The following is a 23,534-nucleotide window of genomic DNA, read 5'->3' on the forward strand; positions in this document are numbered from 1 at the left end:
AAATATAACAATATTAAAATTTAATGATATTAGACTATCAAACGAAATTCTTAAGTAATGCTTTGATGAATTAGGTTAGTCAAATACACAGAGATGTTGATAGTGTTCAAATTATGAAATGACTTTATTCATAAAGAATGCTGGTGGAGCAGGCATGATCTAAAATGGGATGTAGAGATATTTAACTTTTATGGAAAGGAATGATCTGAAAAGTACATTCTTAAAACAGTTTTCCTTAAAGGAAAAATGAAAAAATCTAGTTGACCCATCTCTTTTTTTTCAGGTGGAAGATGCTTACTGCTTTGGTTGCCCAGAAGAACTATGGCTGTCACTGATAATCATGACTGACAGATCAGCAAGGAAAGCCTGCCAGACCTTCCCTCGTTCCTAGCCAAGACTCAACACCGATTAAACTTCTCAATTTGTAATTTACTAAACTTTCTAATCACAAGTTTTGGCCTTAAAGAAACAAGCAAGCAAACAAACAAAGCCAACACTAAAAACAAGCAACCAAACCCAAAACAGAAACATAAATATTGATTTCTTGACTAATGCATAGCCACTGATTTTAAAAACTCTGTGTATATTCCAAAAGTCACTGATACGTGTAATCCATTTGATCCACACAAGGATAAAACAAAGACAAATTAAGAGAATTAGGACTAAATTCCCTTTTGAGTCTGGTAAAGCCATTCCTGTCTCACTAAGGAATTATCTGCCTCTAGTTTCTCTCGAAAAATCCATAGAAGTAATCTACCGAAGTTTTGTGCCGAAGTTTTCCATCTCATCTGAAGGTGAGGCGCATACAACGTTATCTAACATTTTTGTCATTATGTTGTTTCCTTTTTATCCTACGATTTAAAAATTTTTTTTATTGAGGTATAGTTGATTTACAATATTAGTTTCAGGTGTAAAACATAATTTAATATTTTTAGATTATAATCCATTTAAAGTTATTATAAAATACTGGCTATATTCCCTGTGATGTACAGTATGTCTTTGTAGCTTATTTATTTTATACACAGTAGTTTGTACCTCTCACTCCCCTACCCTGCCCCTCCTCGCTTCCCTCTCCCCACTGGTAAACACTAATTTGCTGTCTGTATCTGTAAGACTGTTTCTGTTTTGTTATATTCATTTGTTTTATTTTTTAGATGCCACATACAAGTAATAACATACAGTATTTGTCTTCCTCTGTCTGACTTATTTCACATAGCATAATACCCTCCAGGTCCATACATGTTGTTGCAAATGGCAAAATTTCATTCTTCTTTTTTTTAATGGCTGAGTAATATTCCATTGTATATATGTGCCACATTTTCTTTATCCATTCATCTGTTGATGGACACTTAGGTTGCTTCCGTATCTTGGCTATCGTAAATAATGCTGCTATGAACATTGGGGTGTATATATGTTTCAAATTAATGTTTTTGTTTTCTTTGGGTATATACCCAGGAGTGGCACTGCTGGGTCGTATGGCAACTCTAATTTTAGTTTTTTGAAAAATCTCAATACTGTTCTCCATAGTGGCTGTATCAATTTACACTCCCACCAACAGTGTAAGAGGGTTCTCTCTTCTCCACACCCTCTCCAGCATTTGTTATTTGTAGACTTTTTGATGATGGCCACTTATTCTGACAGGTGTGAGGTGAAACCTCATTGTGGTTTTGATGTGCATTTCTCTAATAATTAGCAAATGTTGGGCATTTTTTCATGTGCCTGTTAGCCATCTGGATGTCTTCTGTGGAAAAACGTCTATTCAGTCCTTCTGCCCATTTTTAGATTGGATTGGTTTTTTTGATATTAAGTTATATTAGCTTTTTGGATAGTTTGGATATTAACCCCTTGCTGGCCATATCATTTGTAAATACTTTTCCCATCATGTAGGCTGTCTTTTTGTTTCGTTGATGGTTTCCTTTGCTGTGCAAAAACTTTTAATTAGGTCCCATTTGTTTATTTTTGCTTTTATTTCTTTTGCCTTGGGAGAGACTGATCTAAGAAAATACTACTATGATTTATGTCAAAGAGTGCTTTGCCTATGTTCTTTTCTAGGAGTTTCGTGGTATCATGTCTTACATTTAGGCTCATTACTGCTTTGGACACATTTTATATCTTTTTTGTTTTGTGTATCCCTGAACTACTTATTGCGGATATAGGTGATTTTACTGTTTGTCTTTTAAACTTCCTTAGTATATGCTTGATTTGCTACCTTTACTATATATCTGCCTTTATTGATGAGGTATTTCCTTTTGTAATTATCATGTTTCTAGTTACAGCATTTTTCTCCCGTTTAGATTACTCCTATTAACGTTTCTTGTAAAGCTGGCTTGGTGATGCTAACGTTTAGCTTTTGGTTGTCTGTAAAACTTTTGATATCTTCATCAAATCTGAATGAAAACCTAGCCAGGTAGAGAGTTTTCTTGGTTGTAGGTTTCACCCTGTCATCACTTTAAATATATTGTGCCATCCCTCTGGCCAGCAGACTTTCTGCTGAAAAGTCAGATTATATAGCCTTATTAGAGTTCCCTTGTAAGTTGTTGCTTTTCCCTTGCTGCTTTTAATATTCTCTCTTTAATTTTTGCCAATCTAATTACAATGTTTCTTGGTGTGGTCCTCTTTGGATTTGATCCTTTTGGGGCTCTCTGTGCTTCCCTTTCCCAGGTTAGGGAAGTTTTCAGCTATTATGTCTTCAAATATGTTCTCTGCCCCTTTCTCTCTCTTCCTTCTGGGACTACTACAATGCAAATGTTAGTTGCTTGATGTTGTACTAGAGGTATCTTAAACTGTTCTCATTTTTTTTTATTCTTTATTCTCTTTAGCTTCAGTGATTTCCATTACTCTGTCTTCCAGTTCACTGATCCATTCCTTTGTGTCATTTAATCTGTTGATTCCTTCTAGTGTATTTTTAATTTCAATTATTGTATTCTTAATCTCCGGTTCTTTATATTTTCTGACTTTTTGTTACAAACTTCTAACCTCTCACTCTGGTTAGCCAGTCTTTTCATGAGTTCTTTGATCATTTTTGAGATCATTATCTTGAACTCTTGTACATGGTAGGCTGGTTACGTTTTCTGACCTTTGAGAAGTTGCCTTTTGTAGAAGTCCTCTGTGTCCCAGCAGTGAAACCCTTCTGGTCACCAGAGCTCTATGCTGCTCTAGGGCTCCTCCTATGTGGGTTGCTTGGGTCCTTCTGTTGTGGCAGAGTGACTACAGCAGGCAGTCTGGTAGATGCGGCTGGCCCCCAGTCTCGCTGGTTGCCAGGCCTTGTGTGTAGACTGCTCGCGGCTGGTTGGTGGGGCTGAGTTATAAGGCTGCTAGCTGTGGGACCCCGGGGCTAGTGTCAGCCCACTGCTGGGCACAGCCAAGTCCTGAGGGCTGGTGTCAGACAGCTGGTAGGTAGGGGCAGTTGCTAACACAGCTGGCTCTGGGGTCCAGGGTGTCCTGAAGCTTGTGTTGGCTTGCTAGTGAGTGGGGCTGGATCCAAGAGCAGCTAGCTGAGGGGCCCAAGGTGTCTCCAAGGTCAGCTACTGGGTCTGACTCAGGCTCCTTTCAGACTACTGCTTCTGCCCTGGGTCTCAGAGCATGTGTAAGTTTGTGTGTGCCCTTTAAGAGTAGAGTCTCTATTTCCCACAGCCCCCTGGGTGTCCCGAAATAAGCCCTGCTGGCTTATCTTCCTGGTGCAGGACCTGCCCCAGGCTGGAGAGGCTGAGGTGGAGCTCAGACCCCTCACTTCTTTGGAAGAACCTCTGAAATTATATTCTTCTCCTGTTGATGGGTTGCCCACTTGCAGGTATGGGTCTTGACTATACTGTGACTCTGCCCCTCTCACCTGCCTCGTCATAGTTCCTTCCTTATAGCTTTAGTTGTAGATCTTTTCTGGTAGATTCTGGTCTTCCTCGTCAGTATTTGCTCTGTAAATAGCTGTAATTTTGGTGTGCCCATGAGAGAAGTTGAGCTCAGGGTCTTCCCACTCCACCATCTTGAAACAATCTTATCATCTGTCCTTGTGTTGTTTCAAATCACACTGCTCTTGCTGTGACATTTTCTTTATGAATTTAACTTTAATCTATTGAGGAAAGGTGGTTCCTATTAAATCAAAATGTCTAGATGATCATAAATTGATTGGTGACTCAAATGTTCTCGAGTATCATTCACATACTCTTAAAATCAATGCCTTGTTTTACTCATAGTTATGACCATGTCTAAAGTGACTTTTGTCCATGTGTGATAAACCAATTCAGCAAAGTCTTGGTAGTACAAGAATTAAGTGAAGGCTATGCAAAGAACTGCATAACAGGCTATATAAAGGAATCTAATTCTAAAAGTTTTAGGGACTTATACATATTTTTCATTAAACAGAAAAATCATATTGTATTAATTCTGGCTCAAAATCTTAAAAGAATATAATAAAAGTAAGCAAAATATGTGATGTGGTATAAAGGATCAAAAGTTAAAAACGTCTAAAGTAATAAGTGTGTTTATGTTTAGTGTAAACCCTCCTCTGAGAATATGAATATTCATGAGGAATTCTCCTCTAAAAAGGAGTACTTTCTTTTTCAATCCAGTGACTTAAAAACAGAAATTTTATAAATATTGAGTTCAGGAATATAAGTGTACTTTTGTATGTTAACAAGCATAGAGACTACTTTAGCATACTATATGTGTTTCTAGTTTCGTTGACTAAAATCAGAAAACTTGGTTAAGTCTAGGTTTCACCATTTATTAGTTATATAATCTGAATCAAGTCTCATTGTTTTCACATCTTACACTACTAAGATAACGTAATTTGCCTTTTTTAGTCATTAGAGCTGCTGGGAGAATCAAATGAGACTAAAGAAAACCATCTGAACTGGATTCTATTGTTTTGAAAAAGGGAATTATCTTTAACAACATTTTAGAATTTGGATAGCCCTTCTTTTATCTAATAAAATTACCAAAGTTTTACTATAACATAAACAGCTATGAGTAGTCTAAGAACAGCATCCTTTAAGTATTCTTAACTATTCCTGTTCAGAAACGATTCACTGCTAATTGGCAATAAGAGCTAAGATCAAATACATGCAAACTTACTGAAGCTCATCAATCACTCCCTGCTGGTCACTATGTAGAAAACCGTAATTTTTTTTGGAATGTTACAAAATATTTCACCCAATGTATGTAAAAGTCTCATATTTACTATCTAGCCATTTCTTGTTTTTCATTGTATTTTGGAAGGCTAGGTCAGCAACTGTAAACACTTTAAATAAAATAGAACATAAAAGCTTCCTTTCTTAATTTGAAGAGTCAACCTACTACTGTTTAAAAAACAAACCAAACCAAAAAAAAAAACCCAAATCAGCATAGATACATACATGACCATATTCTTCAAGGTCTCCTTTTCCTTCCTCAAGTGTAACAAAATTCCCTGCTGGTGTCCTATGCAATGATAATCGGCCCTTTTTGGACCTTTTGTTGGGATCAGCAACCGGGTCCTTGAAGACATTAATCTGGAATCCAAATTAAGAAAGTTGGAGAAATAGAAGACTAATCATCAGAAATGTTCACTCAACTCCCATTTAAAAAAAAAAAAAGTGTGTACATAATTTATATAAATTTTAAGGCACTTTGTACGTATAACTAAACCAATCCACACCTGGCTTTTAGAGACAAGACTCTAGCCTGTTTTGGAGGACAGAGTCCTCTGTGATGAAAAAGGTATGAACAAAATCCAAATCCTGGATATCCTTTCTTACCAGTGTAGAATACTAATACTCCATCTGTAGTAAGTCTTTGAGGTTAACAATGTGATCCTTAAGGTATCTCCTTTTGTATTATGCCTTGTCCTTAAACTGATCTAAGTATAGCACATGTGTGTTACTGAAAAATCAATCTATGTCAACTCAATTATATAATCTGTGGCAAGGGAAGGAGGAGTTTACTGCGATAAAGCCTTTCCTATTTCATAACCTTTTCCCTTTTGTTACTTTTTATTCTATTACCTTGTTACTGTCAGAAGCAAAGAAGACCTAGAGAACCTAGAGACCTAGAGCACAATGTTCCAGGATCAGAAAGGAAGAAGCAACTGGAGACGGCTATAAAAGGAGAAGCAGAAGAGGCAATCCCAGAACTCGCCAAAGAAAGATGGTGGTGAACTAAGGTAGGGAACCAACCCATGTCTTCTTAGGATCCCCTACACACACCCTTTAGTACACAGACTCTCAAGAGCTTTTGAAGAGCCAGGGAGACTGTTGTTCAGCTGCTTGCAGCTTGGGTTCCCTTGTTTTAAGGCTACCAGAACATGACTCTAGTAACACAACTCAAACGTCATAGTTCACCTTCCTAAAACATTCTTTGACAGTGTTTACATATTTGCAGAGTTTACATACGTGATGGCTAGGTTAGCTGACATTCTCGCTCAAATATGGTCACCTTTTTGATTCAAAGGTATATACTGAAGTAGTGGAAATGAATTGACCTGCATCATCTCTCTTAAATAATCTCTCATTTTCCCAAATCTCCATTTTTTTCTGAAGTCAAGTTATCACCCCCTGTCTCTTTTCCTTCTTTGTTTCTGCCTCAAGGTCAGGGGTACCTGACAATACAGTAACAGTTCAGGACCATATTATCCTTGGACTATTGCGTTCAATAAGTGCATTCAACATACATACATAAGATAGTAACAACACAAGAGTAAAAGTTCAGTGACATACCCCAAGGCCATTGGTTACAACATAACTACATTTAAAGGAACAATTCAGGAGATCTCTTGTTAACTTCTGTAGCAAAGCTCCACCAGAACCGAAGGAAACATTTTCTATACTCCATTTTTTTTGCTTCATGCCTTCCACAATCTAGATTAAAAGTAAGATATAAATAAATAAATAAATAAATGTAAGCCAAGTAATTTGGAAGAGGAAGGAGGTAATTTTCCATGAGCCATATTGATGAATAAACCATCCAAAGCTGTTTTATAACACAGTAAATAATGAGATAAGAATAAGGTCTACACAAAGTTACATTCCACTCTTTTCTTTTAAAAGACCCACCAACCCCAAAAAGGGCAGCCCAAGGGATAAATGTAGAAGGAGGGGATTTCATTCAAAGTTCCTGAATTTGTGTTGTAGTCACAGTGATTGTGGTTTAGGTTGGGGGAATGGAGGAAATGAGAGGGAGAAAAAGAACAGCTATAAATACCTAAGGTTACTTGAGTAAACTCTCATCTACCTCTTGCAGTTACTGCCCAGATGCCAGTAGCACAAGCAATGGGGCCTGGACGTTTGCCCCAGATTACTAGATTCTAGAAATGACACTCCTCATCACTAATAAATCTCAATACATGTTATCACATGTCATAGTGCATGTCATATGTAATGGGGCATTTAAAAGTCAACGGATATTGGTGGTAAAACAGTATAAAATACCCTCTCCTGCATAACAGTTGAGACACTGGCAGTCATCTTCCTCTGGCTGGTACTCCAGTGCCATAAGCAAAATTATGAACTGACTGGGTGTTAAGATTTATCATTGGATCATTTTTTGGGAGAATGATCATCTAAAAGCCACAAAGAGAGACCTATATGAACACAGAGTTCCAGCAACTAGAATAGTTCTTTCAAGGGACACATAATTTAAAAGTTACATTAATTTATTAATCTACGTTATTATCAATATCATTTGTATTTCTTTTTCCTAAGCAGGACTTACTTATTTATCTAGCATCTGTCTTCTTATTTAACATATTCCATCACTTTTATGGTAGAAGGTGGCAAATAAAATTTAATAACCATTTTTAATTTCATAAGAATAGTCGAAAGGAAGTAATTGGAAAGTCTGGTTTCATTTTATTTAAACAGAACTTTCAGAAGTGATCAGAAAAATCATAAGCAAGTTTAATAGTTTTAAGTGAATCATTAATATAAATTTGCCATATTCCTCCCAATACCAAAAGTCTCAAACTGACCTTTTATCTATGCCTTATTTTCAACCTTGCAAGACACAAATAGATAAACTCCAAGGACCTTCATCTTTCAACAAGCCCACATTAAAAAAAAAATCTCAGCCATCTAATTCTCCTGGTATATGTCAGGAATCAAGATGGAAACATATATAATTTATTTTAAAGTGATTCCTTAGGCTGTACATAAACCCAGACTCATGTCTTTTATTATTATACCTGAACCCAAAAGTACTCAAGGGCCCTGAATTCAGATTTATTTTTCACTGAACTAACTGTAAACTAAGTATAACTAAAATAATAATAAAAACCTTATAAAACAACACAAAATTAAGGCATGTTCTAAAAAGTGAATTTCAGTACGGAAGAAATACAAGGAGTAGAACAAAAAAAATGGAGGATAAGAAATGGAAACAGATAAAGATGGAGGGTAAGGAGATTTGGGTAAAATATATAGAGAAAATAGTTTCAGACCTGTCACCTGATTTTAGGTAAGCCTCAGAAGCACAAGAAGGAGTAAATCACAAAGAACAGTATCACCTAATGTCATATCTCTGTATTTTAGGACCAATTTCTTTAAGATATTCTTCCCATATAGCTTTGCCGAAAGTTGTGAAATATAGACAATTTAAAGTTTAAGTGAATTTTTCTATTAATGTTACAGGAAATTATGGAATTAGAGTAAAAATTACTTTTTAAAAATATTTGCACATACAAATCAGAAGGAAATCTGACTAGACATAGCAAAAATGCTACATGAATTCTTTTTCTTGCTTCTAAAGACTTACTTTGACCCACCCCCAGTATGAAGAAAGCAGGTATTACCCTTTAGGTAATGAGTGCATCCGTATTAACACCAACTATTCATTCTCTGACTACTCTGTTTAAGGTTTCACCAATGCCAGAGAATATCTGTCTCAATATTTAACTTCTTGCTCATGGAGTTTAAAAAAAAAAAAAAAAAGGTTCAAGTTCTGAACTGATTCTCAACTTTAAAAATGCATACACATTTTCAAAGTTTATTTAGAAAAACAAAAAGAAATAAAAAAGAAAAAGAGGAAAGCCAAAGAGCTTCAGTTTTTAAAGGGAAGTTCAAATACCTGATGGAACAACCAAACTTAAAGAGCTGCCCCTAAGAACAAGGAAGGGTAGGTATAAGCAACGGGAAGCGCGCTGGGCTAATGCGTATTCTGATATACAGTACCCTGCCCACACTTCTTCATCTGAAAGGGCGATAAGTATGTGTGAGGGTACCTGCTAAAGTGGAGGTATGGGTACTAGTTCTTAACTGATACCAAGGTCAGAAACCTTCAATTCAGCTGAGCGACAGGACAACAGCAATTAAACATGCCAGCTGAGATTTCAATGCTCAGGTCCTCCTCCTTGCTGCAGATTTTTCTTCTATTTATTTCTTCCTTCCTTTTCACATCAAAGCCTTAGAAGAGCAGGGGAAGTTTCCACTTTTCTTAGGCAAGGCAGTTTGGGAGAGTTGGTAGAAGAAACCTCATTTCTGTTATTGCAAGACATCTATTCCAGACATCATGTTCGAACTCTAAATGCATATCGCCACAGAAGTACTGATAGTTATATGCAATAGTTCTTACTTTTATTTATTTAGTTTAATTTTTTTTGTTTTTGGCCACCCTGTGCGGCATGTGGAATGTCCCCGACCAGGGGTGGAACCCTTGGCCCCTGCAGTGGAAGCATGGAGTCGTAAGCACTGGACTGCTGGGGAGGTCCCAATAGTTCTTACTTCTAAATGAACCTTTGGAAAACAAACTATTTATAATTTGGGTACTGACCTTACTCTAACCACACTGAACTCTTTCAAACAGAAGGTTCCATCTGAAACTATATACATTAAAATTTCAGTGCTTTATAGTAGCTGACAGTCTACAGCATGGTATCGCTGACAGTCTTTAATTTTAATACCTAAAATACTCCATAAAAATTGAGTTCCTCAGAAGCTTATCCGAGAAACAAAAGAGGAAAAAGTTTTAAGATAGCATAAAACTTAACGCTATTTGGCTAATAAATCTAACAGTAATAGTGGTAACAGTCAATGCTAAATTTAGAAGAGGTGACAAACCATTCGATAATTTTTAAAAAAGCACAGATGAATATCATTCAAGTTTCACACTGTTAGAGTATATGAAGCTCCATTCTATTAAAACTGAGACCTATTTGTACAGTGTCAAGACTTTGTTTTATATACAAAAAATATTCCTTGACTGGCATTTTCTTGTTTCCTAGTGACACTTCTTTGGGCTCATCATCCAGGGTGGCCAATGAGGATTGGCAGCATGGTTTGGCCGGTACTTCTGTATTTTAAGTTAATATATTTTAAATATACTTCTATATTTTAAATTTTAAGCAATTAACAGAAAAGACATAAACCATCTTAAACACTTATTAAAAGAATCACAACTGTACTTAAATTATTAATGTGTTCTTTAATTATAAGGATTGCTTTATTGAAACTTTTAATATAAAATACGTACCTCTTGTAACGTATTAATATCTACTCCATCCCCTTGAATAACTCTAAGATAAGGTGGCAGCAACTTGTAGCCCTCTGAGTTCTCAGTAACAGGGAACTTCTTACCTAAAATATCCAAAACCTGTATGGAAAAATACACACCCAAACACAAAATAACTAATACTGAAAAAAAAGTGTTAAAGCTTTCCAAAGTTTAAAAAAAAAACAAGATTGTTAGCAAAGCAAGGTCGAGAATATAAAAATTAATCAAATTAAATTTTACAATACTATGTATAAGCCTTCTAAAATTTTGTCTCAATTCCTTTTGATTATGTTAGAAACAGGCATGCAATTTTCTACCAAGTAAACTTAACTTATACTGTAAAGTGGCTCAGAACACAAGTAGTTTTCCCTCACATTTTTCAAATTAGATTCAGGAAAAAAAAAAACCCTTTAACATTAGGAGCTTACAGTGGTAAATATAATCTTTTTCAAAGGTATATAAAACATCATTTAAAAAACATGATTATACTTTTGATTTGGATTTTTTTCTGCTTGTGCCCAATAATTTAATTTGTCTGATATAACTCAAACATGAATCCACCTGAATTACAAAGTTCAGAGAAATCATGATATGCAGATAAAGCTGGAAATGAAGCATATATAACCCATAGTTTCTCTGAGGTGCTTCTCACTTAACGATGACACCCATTTTTTTAAAACCAAATTGCTTAATATGCCAAGCTGTCCCACTCATTCATTAACTACTGCAAGTTTGGGAGCAGCTGAAATACCTCAACACTGACTGAAAATTTCTCAGAAAGCTTGGTCAGAGATTCCAAAGATCTACCCAACAATCACTCCCTTTTCCTAAATAAATTGGTTTAAAATTCTAACAATGAAAACATTCCATACTGATAACTTTGTTGATTCTTGAAACTAGGTTTGTATATTTTTATTCGGTAACAGGAAAAACATGCAACCTGTTCAGTTTGCTAAAACCAAATCTGTTCATATTTCAGGCTAAGATCAGACCTTCAGATTGGCCTATGTACTTAACAGGATAGGAAAAGACCTCCTTGATTCTACACCCCACTTTCTTAAGGGGTAATTCATCACCTAATCATCAGCTGGGAAACAGTGTGGTAAAGAGGGAAGGTGATAGCCACAAAGACCTACGTTGGATACTTGGCTTATTTTTACATGTTGTGTGACCTTGAGCAAGTTTATTTTAACCTCTCTAAGCTGGTTTCTTTGTCTATAAAAAAGAGATTGTAATATTGATCATAGGGTTTTCATAGAGATTAAATAATGACACAGCTAAAGCAAAGCACACATAGCACTATATTTTTCTAGTAGTAAGCATCAATAACCTGCTCTTATTAGTGCTTTTCAAAGAAGGTAAGCCAAGTCCTAGACACTAAAAAAATGCAACAGGGCTACATTGACAATCAATAGTATCTCCAAAGGATCTCTACTTGAAAACTATTTTCAAATTATTTTTATTCCACATTACATTGCACGTATTTCTTTTGCACTAAAACCTTCAAAGGTACAGCAATGATAAAGGAAAAAGAAAGAAACCACAAACTTGGTAACCAAATCACAGGACTGGTTAAAATGGTAACACTATTAATTAATTTTGAAGGTAAAAAGAAAAAATATCCATTCAACAGTACTTAACTGTTTCTTTGACAGTATATAAATAATCCATAACTCTGGATATCCTTTCTCTGTTATTAATGCGTGACCTTGGGCAAATCTGTTACTCTCTGGGTTGCAACTCTAAAATAAGGGGACTGGTCCAGAGAGTTCTGAAATGATGTGTGTATAAATGAAATTAAAAGTAGTGTCGATGCAGCTGGTCTATAGGCACTTTAATAGTCAACTTACGTATTAAAATTTACCTTTAATACAGTGTCAAGAGGATTTCCAGAATCAGGTCTGATTATGAGTGGTGCCTCTGTACTTCTTGATACTATTAAATGTCTTAGATCTTCACCCCAGATTTTCTCACACGCATTATAAATGTCATAGCTATCGCTGACCACAGATACAGGCACTGATGAAAATTGTGTTACTATATGTTCAAAAGCATCTTTTTCATGGTCCTTCCCCCAAGCTGTTATGGTACTAGAAAACAAAATGAAAATACAGATTTACTTAGGCAGACACATTATATGTTCCTGAATCATATCTCATGTTTACTATACTACACCTTCAACACTGCAGAGAAGGTGAGTGATTTAGTTTAATAAATGCACATCAAAAGGTTAATTGAATATCTGAGCCAAACCACTCCTTGGCCAATTTTTAAGACTATAAGTAATCTCATTCGTCTCCAGTAGTTATTTAAACTCTTAAGTCATGTTCAACCAACTATAAACTATGTTATTTTCTTTTTTAGTATTCCTGAACCTACCCATTTAAAATGAGTGAGCTAAAAAGTACCTGCTGCAGACACTTTCTACGTTACACTGAGATGTTAGAAGGAATGAACCCATACTCCCGCTATTCTGCTAGGCCATGCAAGCACTTGGCTCCCTTCTGTGCATTTTCAAAACCATATACCAATAATAGTAGGGACACATTTTATCTTTCTTACATTTCAAAATCTTACACTTAAAAGCAAGTACTTAGGCAATTATTTATACTATACCATGCATAGATATAGTCAACTAACTCTTTACCTGTTATATCTTCAATTGGCCAGCAACAGGTAGTCATTTATTTCACTTACAGATTATCCACTAGTACTTAATATATGCTCCGGGAATAAGAATTATAATATTTAGTTTCAGCAAAACATAATTAAGATGGGAAATAAAGTGTGTGAGTTTCTATTAGGCAAGAATGATTATAGTGATTTTTACACTGTCCTCAATAATGGTGGTTCTTTTTGAACAGATTAATGACATGTAACCTAAGTACTTGCTGGTTAAAAATTATTTATATTATATATTAGTTAAAATTCTTAAAGAAAACTTCATAATGAATTTTAGAATTGTTACCATTTTCTCATGCCAAGCAATTTTTCTTTCTCCCTAATTTGCTACTCTTTGCCTCTACCCCATTTTCCGAAGTAAAATGATGGAAAGTAAAACAACCGATTCATTTAACCCCATGCAGATACAAGATTATCTCAAAACTGTTTGAAAAGTCATACTAATTTATTTTTGAAATTGTTGTTTTATTCTTATTTTTTTTTCTAAAGGACTGAAATAAACAACTTTTCTTATGCTGGGGATGGCAGAGCACGCGCATTTCAGGGGTATCAAGACTTAGCTACCCAGAACTACTCTCGTCTGAAATGGCGAGATAGCATATTTATATAAAACTCATTGTACAGTGAACAAAGTAGCTTTGATGCCAACTCTCCACTCAATGCAAGCGTCTGCAGGCTAAAGGGAAAACTGAGAAATGGATCAAGAGAAGCCCCTTCTTCATATCAAGAATTGCCATGGTCCCCTTCATAATGGAGAGAATTAAGCTCAAAGAGTACCAACACTGGAGAGCTCTGCAATGTAAGAACAAACTCTTAGAGTTAGAGGTCACTGTTTATGCACTTATTTTTTACTAGCGTTGTATCAATACAGTCAACTAACTCTGCTATTTGTGTGTATCACGTCTAGCAAACTTAATGGTTCATTTTTAGTCTTTATCTTACTTGCTTTCTCTTTGGCATGTGAACTTTCCTGAAGCTTTCTTTCCCAATGACTTCAATGACATATCCCACGTTTTGATTTTTTCCCCATACTTCTATGGGTCCTCTTCAGTTTCCCCTAGATGCGCTCCTTTCTCAGTATGACCTGGGGCACTGGTCTCTCTCTACACCTCCCTATGTGAAAAACACTCAAAGCTTTTAAAAAATACCTTTGTAGTGAGGTATTTGTACCTGTACAAATCTGTACCTTAGCCCAGGTTTTTTTTTTCTGGACTACAGATCCATTTTGTTTGTTAGGGAGGAAAATGAGTTTCTTCACCTCATCTTCCCACAGACATTTCCCATAGCACCCTCCACATAATCTAATCATAATAACATCTAGTATAATATTTGGTATATGGAGATCATAAAATATTTGTTCAATGAATTCTACTTATGCTACTGTTCCAATTTCCAGCATCAAATTTAACTTGACACCTTTCCAAAGTTTGAGGAAGAGTTATGTAATTGAATATTTTAAAGTCCAGATTCATATATATTCTTTAAGAAAATATGTATAACAATAATGACAATGTTCTAAATTTTAGCGTTTTCTTATTTTAAAGTTCTCTTGGATGTTAGTTCATTTTCCCTCAATGACCTTCTGATGTAGGAGATGTAAAATTTTAGCTCCTCCTTTTGTTGGGTTGGATGGAGGGACTGAAGAACAGAGAGATAAATGACTTGCCCAAGGCCACCCAGTATATGTCAGCTGTAAGGTCACTCAGATTTCCCAACTTTCAGTCTAGAGCTCTTTTCACTATACTTTGCTGTTGTTTAAACGACTTGTCTATTTAAGAACACCTGACACATTAAGGAGTCAAATTTGCAGATGTAGTAAATATTTCGAGACTATAAAAATACAATAGATTTTCAACCTGTTTTAACATGAAAGCCCTAAAGAAGATATCATCTTTATTCTCAGATGTATAGTATCATACTCATGATGTTATTACTTTGAAACAAAAGCATCAATGAAGAGTCTAATTATGGGTACTACAAGAGGCTTTTTAAAAGGTGTACATATATCCAAGACCAAAAATAAAAATACTGCAGCCCTAAAATCCTGGTCTGTTAATGTCACTCTTATTTTTCCAGTTTCACCAGTCTTGAAACTTATATGTGAAAGAATTCAAGTCCCTACTAATAAAGCAATGCTAATAAATGTTAGCTGAATCTACCCTCTACTGAGCCCCAATTCAAATCATCACGCTGCAGCAATTTCATCTCCCAAGCCAATGCTCGTGTTTACCCCCTTCTTTCCATTTATTTAGCCACTTGGTTCTGAACCTCGTCATCTCTCAGAATTATTGCAACAGCTTCCTAACGTTTCATTTCTCTCTATTTTTCAGTTCATAAGATAGTCCACTATTAAAGTAATCTTTCTACAGTATTTCTCTGATGACATCACTTATTTGCTCAAAAGCTTCAACGCCCACTCCCATTTGAAAATGGAATTAGAATAATCTAGCATGATGAGCAAATAGTTAACATCCAATATCAAAATAAATTTGAGGGCATTTACTAACCTGTCTTTCCACTCTACCCTACATTCCCTACAAAATCTCCCTACAAAATACATTTCAGCCCTTATTCCCTAAACACATCCATACCTGCCTCTTTCATTCTTGCTCTTTCAGGACAATGCTTAACACATGGTAGACATGTAATAAATACTTAGAGAATGAATAATCTCCTAATGTCTGCCATTAAATTTCACCAATCATTCAAGAAGTCAAGATTTGCATACCATCTCTATAAAACCTTCCTTGATCCAACCCTACCGGTGGAATGTGACCCTACTTTTCCTTCCTTTGCACTGCTACAGCACTTTAACTGTACCTCTTTAAAAGCACTTAACAGAGCACAAGGCTGCTAGTGTACTATTTTTAATCCAAAAGATAGGATTAATTCTTTATATCTTTCTATCCCTTGTAGCACCCAGGAGACTGCCTGGGATCAAAGCTCAGCTTTACTCACTGCTGGTTTTAGCACCCTGCAATATTCAAGTATGAGGAGAATTTAATAAACTGCCCCGAACTAATTACATTAAATAATTTGTGTTATAAGAACTAGAAATAAGCTTTGGCATACATTTTAAAAACTCCACTAACTTTCAATAAAATTAACTCTAGGACCAGAGCAGCTGTAGCCTAGATTATAATTGTCTTCTAGTTTAACTTGAGATGCTTTAGTAAAATCTGATAAGGAAGCGTAAGAAGACTCTGAACACTCTTCCTTTCATCAAAAGGGCTAACTTGCTCATCTACAATTGAGGGTACTGGGTTCAGAAGATAACTTCCAGAACAAAGATGAGTGAAGTCATGTAGAAAGCAGGGAAAGGGAAAACACTGACCAGGCTTCACAGTGAGTGCTTCTAGACTTAATGAATACAACCTATCTGCACACGGCAATAGAGAAGCTAAAAAAAATCCTTAAAATAAAACCTATAGAGCAATATATATAAGAGTTGGAAAAAAGCTCCTAAATTGTTTCTATTAGGACAGTTAAAAGTTCTCTACCTCCCCGAGACCAGTCTTTATACAGAGTATAAATACTGAATTAGTATTGCTTAAATTCATGAAGATTTACTGTGCTACCTGGCTCTGTAGTTAAACAAAACATCACTGAGTTACAAGAATGAAAAAATTTAGTTATAGAAAACCAAGGTTAGATAATAGGAGGATGAAAACAGAATTTTACCTGTGTTCTGCCGCTGGAACAGAATAGCCTGGAACAGGATCTTTCGTTCCATAGTATTTTTTAATTAAAGCAATTCCTGCTACTGTATCTGTTCCTTTGAAGTTAACCAAATGAGCAGATGCTCCTATGCCAGCAGTCTGGAAAATAAACCATAAACCAAAATCCAAAAAAAGAAAAGACCCATACTTGAGGTATAGAGCATAGCCCCCAAAGCAATTATTGTCTTCAGTTAAAGAGATATTTAACTATTATGAGAGATAATAGTTTCTTATGACAAAGATCCAGTTTTTCCTAAATATTTAAGGATTCAACTGTTACCTCCTCAAAGAGACCTATTTAATAGCGATCCACCCCCCACTTCCCGTCACCTCCTTTTCCCTTACTCTGCCTTGGCTTCCCTGTAGCATTATCTGACATCTGCTAATATTTATTTTACCTGTTTATCCACCTGTCCATCCATCCATCCAATACATAAAGGACAAGGATGTTTACTGAAGGCTGTATTTCAGGTATTTCTAAAAGAGGCTAACACATCTTAGGTATTTAATGTATATCTCTGACTGAATCTCTGGAATTTCAAAATGTGGCCTACTTAGAAGGAAGATCGATCCCAGTAACTTCCCAAAAACTTTACAGTGGTAACTGTAACCTAACCGACAATCCACATTTTATTAATTGAGGTTCACTTCAGTTTCTTACCTCTTGGGAAGAGACTCCTCTGTAGCCAAAATCATGTAACTTGTACTCCAGACCATCTAAGTTACCAGACGTTTCTAACAAATATTTGGCCAATATTTTCTTCTGCTCTCTAGAATTTGTGGCCACTGTGATTGGATACCAGGACTGAACAAGAATAGTCTGTAGTAATAAAATCAACCACAAACATTAATACATAAAAAATTGGGTTCTTTCTGAGGAAAATCCTAGCCTTCTCTGGAGGTATGTCCTGGACTTCCATACTACTAGAAATACCAATTGGACATTTCAACTGCATGGCAGGACGCCTACCACATGCATTTCAGATACAGTGCCGAGCTCAGCTCTGAAATCCGCAACACAAAGGATAAGCAAACTCGGTCCTGAACAGTAGAGAATGTCAAATTACCTATTTTCCATCCAAAGCTCCAATGAAGCAAATAATATTTAGAAAGACTATCTGTGATGAAGGACCAATGTATTTTTTTATTTTCAATCTATTGTGGACCAATAGTTTTATAAAATATACTCACACTTGGATGTTGAGGCAATTGCCATAAAAGTTTCTAAATGCTTATCCTTGATTTCTGTATTTAATGTGGACCTGCATCAAAGAGTTCATGGACCAGCACTGGTCCTTGGACTACACCTTGAATAGTCTACATCTAAAGAAGTTATTTATTTACTCCTCTAGGTAGTACTGGATCTAATTTTTCCTTGGATCTAACATGACTACTGGTAGGTTATGTACTTGAGGTATTTTTGCATAGCACTAGACAATTCTATTCATTGAGCTATGCTTTATGTCCTTGGTTTTAATCAAAAGTCAGTATAAGAGCCACATGAAACATTTCTGCATATGCTATAAACTTGTGAGGTCGCTGTCTATTTTATAACTCAGTTCCTATTACACAGGTTCCCAAATGAGGAAATGAAAGAATTGCTGGGTTCCTACTTTCTGCTAAGAACTGTCCCTTGGTTTCCCTTTTTTCCCTTGGCTGCCAGGAAACTCCAAAGAAAGGCTGATGCTTAATCACAGCAACTATACTAATTATTATGGCTTAGGAATTCACTCCTCCATTCTAGGATCATAATTTTCTATCTTTTATTTTGTAAACCAGATAGTCTGCTATTACAAGCAGCTTCAAATTTGTTTTAGAAAGAGCTGCTAAGATGACAACAATGTCTGTGCTCACTCAAAAAGCTATACTTCCTTAATTAAATTTTACAAAACAATCTTTTACTGAATACCAGCTAAGTGACCAATAAATAAAATAAGTAAAAACAAACAAAAAGATTATTTACCCTTGGACTTCCCAACTCAGTCACCTAAGAAAAACTGCAGCATTAGATTCCTATGATTGATTAACTATGGCTCCAAATTCTTTGCAGCTCCTCCCATCAAGAGATGGAATCTATCTCTTCATCCCTTGATTCCGAGCTGTCCTTTTGATTTGCTTTTGACCAACAGAATGTAGCAGAAGCCATATTTATGACTTCCAAGCTTCTCTTTCAAGAGGTTTTATAGCTTCTACTCGCATTTTCTTAGAACCTCGAGACTGCTGTGTTATAAAGAAGCCTAAGTCATGAAAAGAGGTCCAGCAGTCCCAGTTACCTGAGCTGAGGCCCAGACATGGGAGTGAGGCCATTTCAGACTGTTTTATCCGAGCTGAACCCTCAGCTGAACGCAGACTCATATAAGTCCAAGCAAGACCAGCAGAGAACCATCCAGTCAACCACAGAATCATGAGAAATAGCAGTTGTTTTATTTTGGGGTAGTTTGTTACATAACAGTAGAAAACTGACGCAACTCCTAACTTGAACTCTGTGACAACTCACCTCTATCTAAGCATTCTGCTCCTGAAATTATTCTTTCGTAATTTCAGTGATTCCAATGCCACTGCCCATGATTATCCTACTTCTAATTTTGAGCTTCTCTGACTTACTCTTTATACTGCCACTGGTTATCCTTCTAAAGTTAAGAGTTTTATTCAGGTTTTGTCATTCCTTAAAATCCTTTAATGGCTATCTATTGTCCACAGAGGAAGAAGGCCAATTCGTGTTGAAATTTGAGGGCTTTTACAGTCTTGCCTTGTTTACCATCTAAAGATTTATCCCTTACGATATTTTCCACTTTTATGCTATAGTCTCCCTTGGGCTACTTGCCATTCTAAGAATACCTCAGCTCTTCCTGTCCCTTATTAAAAGCTTATTTTCCACTTCATGATTTCTTAGACAGAATTCCCTATTTTTGCTACCAATTCAGCATTCTTACTTATATTAGTGGTTAGTTAAGAATAAGTCGCTCCTCCTCCAAAGGCCCTTAAGTAAGACATATCTTACTCTAATTTCTGTGCCCAGGATTTTCTGGGTATATAACTGTAATCAATACTCATTTGCTGAATTTAATTCAATCAACTCTCACATTTTTAATGTGACTTAGACTGATATTATCTAGGAGTATGAGAAAGATAGAAAACATAATGTGAAAAACTCTAGTTGAGTTATAAAGGTAGAAGATTGACCTTACCCCTCGAAAAATGCCAGGGAAGGAGAGAAATAACTATGAGACACAGTGATCCTTCACATCACCATTTCCTTTTCATAGTCCAACAAAATCAGCTTAAATTATACTCTTAATAAAATCACTCCCCTTTAAAAAAGATCACTGTAGGTGTAAGCAAGGGAAAAAAAGGCAAGTTAGTTTGGGTTAATCCAAGGTCTAACAAAGTGGCCTTGTTGGAAACTTCTGTAAAACAGCAATTTGCCCACACAAATCAAGATAAAATTTTTAGCTGAAAACTAAGACTAAAGTAAATGAACCTGCAAGTTTTATTTAAGAAGTGTTCATTATAACGTTACTGTGCAGGATAAGGAATTTTAAAGTATAAGAAATGGTGTGGTATAGTAGAAAGGGGACTGGACCTACACTGTTAACTAGCCCATTCACCTCTCAGGGCTCAATTTCCTCATCTGTGAAATGAGGGCATTTGATCAATGTAATAGTTTTAAAGTCATCTTTTCTTTTTAACAGCAAAAAGGTATTGTTTTGTTTTTTTGGTTGGAAGAAACGGTTACGTTTAGCCCAATATGCTCATTCTTCAGCCCCTCATAAGTCTGAGACACCTCTGAAGAACACTTAGGCTCTCTTAAACATGTTTTGAAATCTGATTTGAGGACTAAGGTTTCTTCTAGCACTGATACTGAAATTGATAAAGCAATTCAATAATTTTAGTGGGTTTTAAAATTCAGTGTACGGTGAATCAAAGAATGTTATTAATAACTTTGCACCGGGAATTCCCTGGCAGTCCAGTGATTAGGACTTAGCGCTTTCACTGCCCCGGTTCAATCCCTGGTCAGGGAACTAAGATGCAGCAAGCTGCGCAGTGCGGCCAAAAAAAAAACCACACACACACACACAAACTTTACACATACTGGCAAAGGGAACTGGAAGGAATACTACTTAGTACTGTTATTTAAAATGTTTTAAATCAAAGATTTCCTGAAGAAAATCTCAAGTTTTTAAATAACAAGTTTGTTGGATTTGGTAACAGATTCCATTTGTAAGGTGGTAAACTTGGGCTGGAGATGGATAAGAGGAAGATGAACCTCCTCTAACCCCACAGAGAAACCCACGCAAGAGGCAAAGTGACTCTGAGAAAGCGTCTTCCGGAGACCTGGTATTTAGATTACACACAGTTCTTTATAAAACATAGGATCTATCACAAAGGGATTGTTTCAGAACATATATTTTTGTGCCTTAGATAAAAATACCTACCAAGGAATGAAATTATTTAAATAATATATATTAGAATAGAAGGTAAACTCAATAAACAAATGAAAACAGGGAATTTTTTTTCTTCAAAATCTAATAGTATCATATTGGATTTTATGTTTAATAATTTTTAAACTAAAAATATTTTTATATTTGCTAACAAGCTACTGCTAAGATGGCCATATATAAACTTTTTTACTTTATGGTTTTTTTAGTGAAATACACCAAAATACCAATTATTAAAACAGGTAGTTAAAAAAAAATTTTTTTTAAGGCTAGTGTTTTTCACTTTCTTAAGAGGATAAAGAAAAACATACATGAAAAGCAAGGCAGACTTGGAACTAGTTCTCTGCTAAACATCTGCTTTATGAAACTCCAATTCAACACAGGGGAAGAGTACTTATTGACTAAATCCTCAATCAGAAAACTAAAAAGAAAAAAAAGTGAAGAAAGGTGATTCACAGATGATGATTTTCAAAATAAGATTTATCTATTTGGGATCTTTTGGCACTGAACGTAAAGGATACACTAGATGATGCGGTTCAGAACTCTTCTACTCTTTTTATAATGCCTTCCCCTCAAAATAAAATATCTGCCAGTAAAATAGTATGAGGACTGTTAATAATATGTTTCCTTTTACTCTGAGTTCATGAGTTAATTCAAAGTTTTAAGACATAGCAGTAAACTATTTTAAATCTTTATTTTAGTTAATTGTTCACTGTTTCAGAGCCTGTTAGGCTACTATTAGTTGATGGCCCACCCAGAGTCTAAAAAGAAAGTTTTAAATTTCCTGTCAACTTAGCAAAAATGTATTTCAGAAATATTCCTGACCTCTTACTTTTTCTAAACTTTTTCCAGTCTTTATAAATGAACCTCAAATGTGTTATTTTATAATAGAACAACAAATTAGTTTAACCAATACATTAATAAGATATAGACTATTAATATCAAAGCGATGAGGCTGTGAAAACACGATTGTTTAAGTATAGATACCAGGAAAACAAACAAAAGCCTTGTAATATAAACTCACAGTCTATAATGTACTCTCCTTTTGAGATTAGAAATTAAAACAATCAGTGAATCTTGAATATATTTAAATGAGAAATACCAGGTGGTAGAGTCTAGGCCCTAAACTGATTAGATAAGAATAAAGAAAACAGTTACTAAGAAGTTGAACAAAATTCTTTTAGTCTAACTGGAACAGAATAGCCATAAAATGTCTTAAGTTACTAAAAATACACCTGTGCTGTTTTTGTAATCTTTCTCTATGATGGTATATATTTAGGATTGCAACAAATAAGATGGAGGCCAACTGAGCTTTAACAGTAATAATTATTTACAATTTGATTTTAAAATCTCAGAAGACTAGATTTTACTGGAAGGAAACTTAAAGATTATTTAGTCCAACTGTCATTTTATAGGTGAGGAAATTGAGGCCTGGAAAGGTTTAGTAAATTGTAGGAGGTTACATAACTTTATTGGTAGCATTTTTTAAACTAGAATCCCAGTTGAATGGTTTTTACATCTACAACTAATGTTAAGTAAAAGTGAAAAGCAAAACAAAACAAAACAATTCACCTCAATCCAATTTGTAAGCCAGTAACACTCTGGATCTGTGTTTTCCACTGTGAAGAGAACATTTCCTCTGGGAATGACAGAGCCCTCAGGAACAGCTTTTACTTCTATTGGAAGATGCCCATCATATTTCTGGTAAGAGACAATAATGAAATTATTAATTCAACAGGTGGTATGCCATTACCTGTTTAAATAAGGTTCTTTATATTTTACAGAAGCTAAACTTACTGTCATAGAAATTGCAATTGTAGATCTTATTATATTGCTAGTAATCTGGTCAGAATATCCTTATCCTCCTGAAATAAAATTAGCTAAAATGATTAACAGTTTAGTACTAGCATTAATTTTTAAATTTTATGCTGTAAAAGTACTTCTGCTAAGAAAACTTGTCACTTGAAGAGAATTTCAAACTGATTTCAAAACAAAAAAGTTGTTTTCCTATTCTTTCCAAAAAAAAGACAAGAGTTTATTCCAACATATTCTAAGAGCACTACCTTTCTTCTAAGTAGGTCATTTTCATAAAAGAAAGGCTAAAGACTGAAAGATAAAATAATGGACTGCTATTAGAGAGTACAACAAAATGAATAAACAAAGTAAAAGAGAGCACTCCTTGCCAGTAGAAGAATCTTAAATAGGTTTTCTCTACACTGGTAGTAGACCTGACACCATT

General features: G+C 35.3%; 1 protein-coding gene and 1 long non-coding RNA gene across 5 annotated transcripts in view; one reads left to right on the forward strand and one right to left on the reverse strand.

The window, feature by feature from the left end:
• LOC118900941 overlaps positions 1–12,313 on the forward strand; it is a 75,175-nt gene extending 62,862 nt beyond the window's left edge. Inside the window, exons 1-4 of one of the 3 annotated variants that reach the window (XR_005021256.1) lie at positions 1–794; positions 5,993–6,136; positions 10,187–10,248; positions 11,435–12,313. This is a non-coding gene — a long non-coding RNA (uncharacterized LOC118900941). Of the gene's footprint in view, positions 795–5,992; positions 6,137–10,186; positions 10,427–11,434 lie in introns of those variants that run through there. The other 2 variants (XR_005021257.1, XR_005021255.1) reach the window with 2 other exon arrangements.
• The window catches only part of NAMPT (nicotinamide phosphoribosyltransferase), a 40,636-nt gene that overhangs the window by 3,388 nt on the left and 13,714 nt on the right, over positions 1–23,534 (reverse strand). For both annotated transcript variants that reach the window (XM_036863842.1, XM_036863843.1), the window contains 7 exons: positions 22,868–22,996; positions 17,518–17,676; positions 16,819–16,955; positions 12,320–12,545; positions 10,435–10,554; positions 6,690–6,830; positions 5,352–5,486 (listed from right to left, as the gene is read on the reverse strand). In XM_036863842.1, coding sequence (XP_036719737.1) covers positions 5,352–5,486; positions 6,690–6,830; positions 10,435–10,554; positions 12,320–12,545; positions 16,819–16,955; positions 17,518–17,676; positions 22,868–22,996 — 1,047 coding nt within the window. The remainder of the gene's footprint in view (positions 1–5,351; positions 5,487–6,689; positions 6,831–10,434; positions 10,555–12,319; positions 12,546–16,818; positions 16,956–17,517; positions 17,677–22,867; positions 22,997–23,534) is intronic.

The sequence above is a fragment of the Balaenoptera musculus genome, chromosome 9 (genome assembly GCF_009873245.2).
Source record: "Balaenoptera musculus isolate JJ_BM4_2016_0621 chromosome 9, mBalMus1.pri.v3, whole genome shotgun sequence".
In the NCBI taxonomy this organism is placed as follows: Eukaryota; Metazoa; Chordata; class Mammalia; order Artiodactyla; family Balaenopteridae; genus Balaenoptera; species Balaenoptera musculus.